This window comes from Medicago sativa, chromosome 1 (genome assembly GCF_051527215.1).
Source record: "Medicago sativa cultivar Bolivia chromosome 1, Bolivia_mono, whole genome shotgun sequence".
Classification (NCBI taxonomy): Eukaryota; Viridiplantae; Streptophyta; class Magnoliopsida; order Fabales; family Fabaceae; genus Medicago; species Medicago sativa.
Window position 1 is genome coordinate 13299825 of NC_140749.1, and position 9306 is coordinate 13309130.

The 9306-nt window shown below is 36.0% G+C and overlaps 1 protein-coding gene across 1 annotated transcript; it reads right to left on the bottom strand.

Annotated features, from left to right (window-relative positions):
• Positions 1-6536: 6536 nt before the first annotated feature.
• Positions 6537-9015, bottom strand: LOC146952830 (O-Glycosyl hydrolases family 17 protein). Its single transcript, XM_085706389.1, has 2 exons — positions 8814-9015; positions 6537-8575 (listed from the first exon to the last, which is right to left on the bottom strand). The coding sequence occupies exons 1-2, from the start codon at positions 8890-8892 to the stop codon at positions 7521-7523; spliced, it is 1134 nt and encodes a 377-aa protein (XP_085562515.1). The 5' UTR covers positions 8893-9015; the 3' UTR covers positions 6537-7520.
• Between the last annotated feature and the right edge of the window lie 291 nt (positions 9016-9306).

A 9306-nucleotide genomic window follows, 5' to 3' on the forward strand; every position in this document is an offset into this window, starting at 1 on the left:
TCTTGGCGATCGCTAGGAACTCGTTGAGAGTCCTTGGGCGATCCAGGAGGACAACTTTTTTCATGTCCGTCTCTTCGCGCAGACCTTTGGCAATGAGGTACAACTTCATTGTCTCGTTTGCGCCTCGGACCTGGACGACTTCTTTGTTGAACCTCTCGATGTAGTCTCCGAGAGGCACGCTTCTTCCTTGTACGATGGCTTCGAGAGAAGCCACCGTTTTCGGTTGCGTCCTAGACGCGGTGAAATGGGTTGTGAACTCGTTGCAGAGGTCGCTCCATGAGTCGATGGAGTTTCTCCTCAAGTTCTTGAACCACGTGACCACCCCTCGTCTCAGCGTGGTGACGAAGGGCTTGCATTTGACGGCGCCTCGCACCGATCTGTATGTGAGAACCGCTTCGATGTTCTCGATGTGTTCATCCGGATCGGTTGTTCCGTCGTATGAATCCATTTGCGGAGGCTTTTCAAGCCCGCGAGGGATATGAGCTTCCCGGATACGTCGCATGAACGGACCGTAAGCGTTACGGTCGTAGCGACCATCCTAAGTGTCCTCAGAATCGGACGGAGACCAAGAGCTTCTGCCTCGCCTAGGTGGGGATCTTCTCGGGGGAGACCTCCTCAGGGGAGATCGTCTTGCTGATGATCGCCTGGGAGGAGACCGTCTTGGTGACCTCCTTGTTGATCTCCTGGTGTAGCTTGGAGATCTGATGCTTACGGAGCGCCGGGGAGATCTGAAACGGGGCCTATGAGGGCTCGCTACCCTTTTGCTATGTGTTGGGGAAGGAGTCCGCCTGGTTGAGGCGATGTGGCGCACTTGTTCCAGTTCCGTCAAGCGTCGGTTCTGTTCCTCGATTAACGACGTCTGTCGTTGAACCGTGCTGATCAGGTTACCAACGAGGGCGCTGGTAGGTGTTGCATCGTCTGGTGTCTCTGTGGGTCGGCTGGGACCCTGCGGAGGCCTTTGCTGGGGAGGAACTATCTGAGTCGGTTCCTCCCTGGGTGTATCCACAGGTGAAGGTGAGGATGTCATGCCATCTCGTTGAGGGATGCGCACTTCACTTCGTAACTGGGATTTGGCACCGTTGGCAGCCATTGTAGTTTTTAGTGAAAAGCTTTGGTTTTTAGGGATAAAAACGGGGAAGCTTATAGATTCCCCACAGACGGCGCCACTGATTGTACCTGATCAGAAGGAGATTGCCGGTGCTTTGAATGCGGTGGTTGCGACGGTGGTGGAATACGTCAGAATGCTTCTTGGAGCGGATGGGGGGTGTGTACCTGCAGGCACTCCGACGCTCAAGTCAATAGAGATCAGAGAGTGAGGGTTTAGAGGAAGAAAAGAATTCTACCTTGGGGACTGCGATGAGTCCCTTATTTATAGAGGTGGAGAGCTGCAGAGCCGTGGAGAGGCACACCTGGCTCCGGTGGTTACGAAATCGTGGGAAGTGTAACCGCCGAAGAGTTTATTGCGGGAAACGTGCAGAACGTGCAAGAGAGACGTTGGAGTTCGTTTGAACCAGTCTCGTTTGCTTCGTGCACCCCCCCTTGCGGAGAGGGGGTAAGTTGTGAGCAATAATGTCAAACGTGGAGTTTGGGCTTTGGAAGGTATTGGGCCTAAGTAAATGGGTCGACAATCCTTTTGGCTGGTCCAGAACAGTTACAATTTTTAAATGATAAGAGAAAAAAACTGGACACACACACACATATCGTGTTTATTACACTTTTTATTTTAATATTTTATTTTTACTCTTATCTATTTGTTATAGGGGAATTAGTCACTTTAGTCCCTGAATGGGGAACGATTCGTCAATTTAGTCCCTGAATGCAGATAATATGCAAAACAGTCCCTGCATGGTCAATTTCAGGGACTAAAGTGACTAACGAAGTCTACATTCAGGGACTAAATTGACTAACGGAGTCTGCATTCAGGGACTAAATTGACTAACAAAGTCTACATTCAGGGACTATTTTGCAATTTATCCGCATTTAGGGACTAAATTGACGAATCGTTCCCCATTCAGGGACTAAAGTGACTAATTCCCCATTTGTTATATGTTATATTTGTATTGAAAGTTGGGAGTAATTTTGAAAAGAGAAAAAGTCAGCACTAAAAAGACAAAACATTATATTTTCTTCATATATAGTATAAATAATAATATGCCACTTGATCAATTTGATTCGAATCATAGCTACTGAGGGACAATTTGATTTGATTCAAGGATATTTGATACGAATCAACCAACAAGAGTCAGATACTGAGAGCAAACATGATTCGATCCAAAATGTTCAAAGCAACAGTTGAATTGAATCAAATTTTTAAAGATGACAGGTTTCAAGAAGCTCCAACTTAACATTAACAACCTTAAACAATATTTTCAAAAAGGCGAGCTTGTAAGAGATTATGAGGCAGAGATTAATCAGGGTACTTCACAATTTTCCTAAACAAACAACAGATAAAATCAACCTAACTAACTTAAACATTATTAAACTTAAGAGTTTTATGGTGGTGGGTTGACAGTCCAAAATAATTTTGTTCGTACGATCAATCAAAATATTCATAATTGCCACATCAATTAATGGTTTTTAACCAAAACAACTAATGTAGCAATAAAAGAGAATCACATCATTTTAGCAGATTCTGATTTAGTATGTTAAATAGCAGATCAGAGTTTGACTTCATATAATCCTCTTTCTGTACATATTGCCTTATCTAGTTTATTGTATTTAAGTCCTAGTTTATTGTCATTAATTCTCCTTTGTTGTTTGGGATCAGCTAGGCTTGACTTTAGGGATTTTGGATAGGAAAACTCTGTATATATGTAACACTGATATACAATGAAAGATATGACAGTGCAACACTTTAGTTCCTGTCTTTTTAAGCAAATCTGAGTATTTTGATTGGTTATGTGTGCAAAGTCATTTTGAACTGTCGACCAATCACCTTTAAACTCGAAACATATAAAATAATTAGTGATTCAAGCAGCATCTACATAACGTGACTTTGGTCCAAGGTGTTTGATTCGTTAGGATTCTCGTTCATTACTCCCTAAAATCTTTGTGTATTGCATTCTGCTCGTCCATGTAATATTTTTCCTGAGTTGGAGTTATTGATAAATTTGCTTCCTGTAAAAATATAAAATCTATTCATTTTCAAATTCTTACCCTCCATATGTTTTTTTAAGTCCTCTCAAAAAAACAAAAATATGTTTTTTAAGTAAAGACTGCTTTTTTCACAAAACGGAACAATAGTCAATAACATAATCAGGGCCGGCCCATAGCCCGTCGAGGCTGGGCTATGGCACTGGGCCTCAGATTTTTGGGGGCCCAAGATATATTTTTTTTTGTATGTAAAGCACTAAATTATTAATTATATACTTCTAAAGCGAAAATTTTTCATGTTGGTCATAGTGTTGTGGTGGCGCGGCCTCTCATGTTTTAATGTGAGGTCATGGATTCAAGTCCCTCTTGAGTCCTTTTTCTAATAATTTTCTCTAATAATTTTCTTTTATAGTGCTTTATTTATTTTTTTGGGGCCTAAAATTCAATTTTTTTTACATCCCTTAAGAGACTAAAACTGGGCCTACGAATTTGTTAAGACGGCCCTGAACATAATAATAACATTTTTTAGACACAACATAATAATAACATAACCCTACAAAAACAAAACAAACACTCAATTTTCTGTCTTTTATAACTCTATGCAATATGCACTATTTACTCACATGCAACATGCAACAGAAGAAAAATCAAAGTTAATACTTAGTTCTACATGATTTTCATTTTATTTAACGAATCAACATGTGGCATGTCAAATGCATATCATATTTTCCATGGGACTCGTCATTCTGTCATAACTATCCAAAACCTTTTTCTTTCATTCTTTCTTCAGCTTCCAACTCCTCCTCTACCGTCACATGTGAGAAGATGAGGAGGAGCAAATTCTATTAACATTTCTATGTTTATACTGATGTGGTTTAATTTATGAAGAATGAAATGAATTAAAACAGAAGTTGTGTTGGATGAGACTTTTGGATGGTTCAAATAAATTCTTCAAATGTAATCGTTATATAATTATTATAAAGTTAAGAATATATAATAATAAGTGTAAGGCTAAATTTAATTTTATAAGGCACATCTTTTTTTTTTAAATTGTTTGCACCACATTTCAATTCAATTTAGGGGAATTAGTCACTTTAGTCTCTGAATAGGAAAGGAGTAGTCACTTTAGTCCCTGAATGCAGAGTCTACATTCAGGGACTAAATTGACTAACGGAGTCTGCATTCAGGGACTAAATTGACTAACATAGTCTTCATGCAGGGACTATTTTGCAATTTATCTGCATTTAGGGACTAAAATGACGACTTCTTTCCTATTCAGGGACTAAAGTGACTAATTCCCCATTTAATTTATGACCACATTGATTTTAACAAGCTTAAAAATATTAAATACACTTGTATTGGTTTGATGGTCTCGACTTTTAGGACATTGAAGTGCGTTTCACTCTAGCTCTCAATTTTTTTTTTTTTGGTGGTGGTCGGGGTTCGAACCCCGGACCTTGCATATTTTCTGCATTGTTCTTAACAACTGAGTTAAGCTCATGAGGACTCTAGCTCTCAAGTTTAATTATCTCCAATAAATTACTTTGACTTTTTTAAAAAAAACTAAATTTATAAATATCTCTTAAAAAAAATTTAGAAATAATAATAGCACAAATTTGAACACAAACATTTTGTAAGATAATATTTTGTCAAGAGTAATCATTTAAAATCTATCAAATAACAAAAAAACTTTGAAAATGCTAAAAAAAAGAAGGTAGATTTGCCACTCTCCTACCTGACTTTACGAGTCCAACTTCTCCTACCTGTATTGTACTATCCTTTATGTATCATCAATACAGTTAAAATAGGGCACTTGCTTCAAATTAATAAAGTAGATCGAATTAAACCACAAATTTAACAGCGTTAAAAATAAAAATGATAAAAATGTGAACAAACTCACACCAATCAAGTTAATATGATAAAATCAAAGTAATCAGAATATTTATGTCTTCAGATCTGCACATTGAAGCTCAAATCATTGATCGAATTTGTAACTGATTGAAGTTAACATTTCAATATGAACCAAACAAATGCTACATAAAAATGGAAAATCAAACAACGTTGTACCAAGACAACGAACAAAACAACACAAAAAAATTATCAAGCATATTATATATAGAATATATAGTTAGAAAAACACCTACAGCCTACCAAATCACAAATCTATTTCAAAGTAATTTACTACATGTTTGGATTCAATTTTATAAGAGATAAAATTAATTTTAGAATCACAAAGTTGATTTTGATAGATTTTTTAGTTAAGTACAAAAATAAATTTCAACCCCAAAATAAATTCTAGAGTATCTAAAAAAACAATTTTATGTGAAGTTAAAATTTAGACCATCTAATAAAAACAAGCACAATTGTAGTCTCTTATTTATTGTTAAACTTACTTGCCAGATTGTTTTAAATTTAAATATATTTTAATCCAAATCAATTTTACAAAACTTTTAGTTCAAAAGTTAATTTTATCACTTAAAATCAATGTGAATAATCTTTAAAAGTAGAGACCCCGATCATGTATGAAATATCTCTTGTTAAGAGTGGTAACATATTCAATCTTTGATCGACACGTATGGAAAATCACTTGTTACCAAAGGTAACCCCTTAATTGGATCTCCATAAATTGAAGGGTAGTTTTGACTTTTGAATGGGATACCATAGGCAACCAAAAAGTAGAGACCATTTGAGGTATCATTCAAACATTTTTATTTAACTATTAACTATATGGTTGGTTGGTTTTATTTTGTTGGGCATGGACCTTCTTTTTTAGCTGCCATTCTATAACTACCGCAACTAAAAGTCCTTTCTATTTTAAACTTTTTAAAGCTGACTGTTAAATATCAACAAGACTCACCTCAACAACTTTCAATAACATGACTATTCAGATATTTTTGTCAATATATAAGGACCAGCATTGTCACCAAAGAACACAAACCATCTTCACATAACATGTTAGTTGAAGTTTACTCCTCTTTGTAATGTTTCTTGCTCAAATGAGTATTCCAATCACAGTTGCAGATCATTGTTTTCTGCTGGCTGAGATGCTCATTTGAGCAAGCAGTGTTAGAAAGTGGGAGGTTGTTTTGCGGCCAATTGATTTTGTCATCTGTATATTGTTATTTATCACTCAATTGTTACTTTTAGAATGGGAGGTTGTTTTGCGGCCAATTGTTACTTTATATTTACTAGCTTGATAAATTCATTGTTACTTTATGTATTCCTTCCGGTTTGATCTATTTCATCATAATATTTTTTGTAGAGACTAATCATCTGAGGTAATTGAGATCTATTTAAAAGCTCTATTTCTCATAACACATGTTTTTCCATACACATTAACCAAAAATCAAACTCCTAACCCTCCCAACATAATTTTGTCTTGTTAATAAACTTATATGATTTGATCATTAAATCAGAAACCTTGGTAACCTATAGTACTAATATAGACTTTCAAATGGCTTCATTTAAAAATTTGTTTAAGCCTAAATATCAATATGCCTTGGATCGGGTTGAGTAAATCATTCACAATTGATTTTTGAAAATCTTTAAATATGACTACATTTACAAAAATAGACTTAGTTTGGAATGCGTCCGTTTGAATACATGGTGGTGATGACTCTAGCTTGAAGAAAGGCACAATCTTTAACAATAATCCTTTCATTGTTTAGTCATCATATGCACCCTTGCATATTCAGCATGAGATCTGATGGCATTAAGTTTAAGAAAAATGTTCTATAGGTCTCTCATGTTTGCTCAAAAGACCCTTAATTTATTTGAACATATATCTTGTTAGGTTTGTGTCACCGGGGGTTGAGCAATCTCCTGGAACAAACCTAATGGGAGATACGTTTCGATCAGCTTTATTTCCATCGGAAGCTATCTCCTGTTCAATCTTTTTCAGGGGTTGAGGGCCGTGGCTATAGACTAACCTAATGTGTATGGACCACCCGCTTTAATGAATCGACCCAACATTCATGCCCAATAAAGAATATTGTTTCTTTTGCAGGGCATTTATGTCATCCCATCATTTTTGGTGCCCTCGTCAATCTCTTGGATGATGAAAATGACTACAGTAATGGCTTGCTGGGCTCAATAACTGTGATCCAAATTGTACGTCCACTGTCAGGGAATTCTACACTTACCACTTTCAATGAATTCAAATCCATCTCATCTTTGACCTGATCAATCAAATTGCATAATCATGACCAATGCGAGATTTGGGGTCAATTTCACCCACTCCGCGCATTTCTGAAAAATCACACATGATTTCCAAAATATGAATCTGGACGGCACAAACACTCTTGTTTTGTCAGAAAGTACACATTCAAATGAAACAAAAACTATATTTTCTCTGAATGTGCACAATCTGAAATGATTTGTCGCGCGTATTTTGGGCCTGCTAGAAATGAACAATGAGCCAACAAAATTTAAGTCCACCAACCAATCAAGAAGCTCAAGGCTGTCATGAATGACAATATTGCTTTAGAATGACAGTTGGCAACAGCTACATTTTTTCTCATTATTGGGACATCATAGACAAGAGTCATATTGGGTCGGAACAACCCAAAATTCCTTTCACATATTGGACCAGGCTTTAGATTTTCATCAAACAAAGCAAAAATATATGTCTCAAAAGTGCGGTTTGGCATGAGAGGCGTTCCAACCCCAGAAGTAACATGTCTTATAAGATTCCCATTATAGTCAGAAGCACTGTTTGGATCGACACCAATTTGGGCCGAGTCGCCTATCGAAGGCCAGCCCGTTTCGCCAATAACAATCTCAACATCCTCAAAGCCCAAAACTTCCATAGCTGAATAAACAGCATCAAGTTGTGCATCAAACATATTGGTGTAATGTAATTTAGTATTATCATCCAAAACCCCTGAATTTGCAAGGAAAAGTGCGTAATCTAGGTTGCTTGAAGTGCAAGCAAAGAAAGGATAAGGGTTAACCATGAAAGGTGAATTTGTATCTTTAAGAAACCTAAGCATTGGTTTGATTATATGTATATCATATCCTTCTTTAAACCTACCACTAGATGGTGGACTTGAATTAGACAAAATACCTAAAGAATGTGGTGTGGACACTTTTATAAGGTTGTCTAATGAGGTTGTTATAAGGGCAGTGTGTAAAGTTTGCATGGCAGGGACAAGGTTGGTAATAAAAAATTTATTAGCTGTTGATAAAACTTCATTGCCTACTAGGATTCTTATGATGTTGGTTGAAGGAATGAAGGGTTGGACATTGGTTTTGACCCATTGTTGAGCTAAGGTTAAATTGGTTATGTTGGGTATTTGGTCATTAGGTACTGTTATGGTTATCTCTATTCCTGTATTTGCAAATGCTTGTAAGATTTCTTGGTTTGCATCAAAGATTCTCACCTTGTTAATTATGGTGGAGTGTAAGAGAAATTTTGCAACTTGAGATGGTGGTGGAAGGTTGTTTGCTATTGTGCCATAGTTAACACCAATTCCTTGCACTTCTGCAAAAGGAAAACTTCAATAATGTCATTTAGTTATTTTACACTAATTTGTAATGACATTTTTTATATTAGAATGAAATTATAAATTAAGTTAGTCCTTAATATTAGTGTTTCGAAAATTCGGTATCTAAAATTAACAAAATACTAAAATGATTTGTGAAAAAGAAAATTCTTGTTGATTGACCAAAAAGGACTAATGTAATTGAATTATAACAATCAAAAGGGTAGCTAGGCTCACCTTGGAATATAGTTAAAGCAAGAAGCACTAAAATTCTATATGGTATTGAAGCCAAGCATATAACAACCTTTTTCTCCATGGATGTGATGTTGATAAAAAGGAGTGGATGTTAGTGATTGTGATTTGAAGAAGTTGTGTCCATCAAGAAGTATCCTTGAAATATGCTTTGCTTTGTGAGATAAGATAGCATTTTTGTGATTGCTTGCTTAAGTTGGTCACATGAATTATTTAATTATAATTACATACCTCCTTTTCCTTTGAATCTCCTCTTTTTTATTTTTAATCTCTTAATAAAAGTATTCATCATTGTTAAATATAAACAAATTCTTCCTTATAATGATCAAAACTAACTGTTATTGAAAGGCATTTATTTGCTAAATTATTGAACTATAGTTACATCTAAAACTAAAACTAAAACATATAATAAAATTGATTTTTTTTTCTTCAACCAAACTCTTGTATTAATAGATAATACTAGCTGATTTTAATTTTT

Excerpts from the sequence above, each read along its gene's own strand:
- LOC146952830 (XM_085706389.1), bottom strand. The coding sequence starts at position 8,892 with ATGGAGAAAAAGGTTGTTATATGCTTGGCTTCAATACCATATAGAATT. Across the intron at positions 8,576-8,813 it reads TGCTTTAACTATATTCCAAG|AAGTGCAAGGAATTGGTGTT; the intron begins GTGAGCCTAGCT and ends TTCCTTTTGCAG.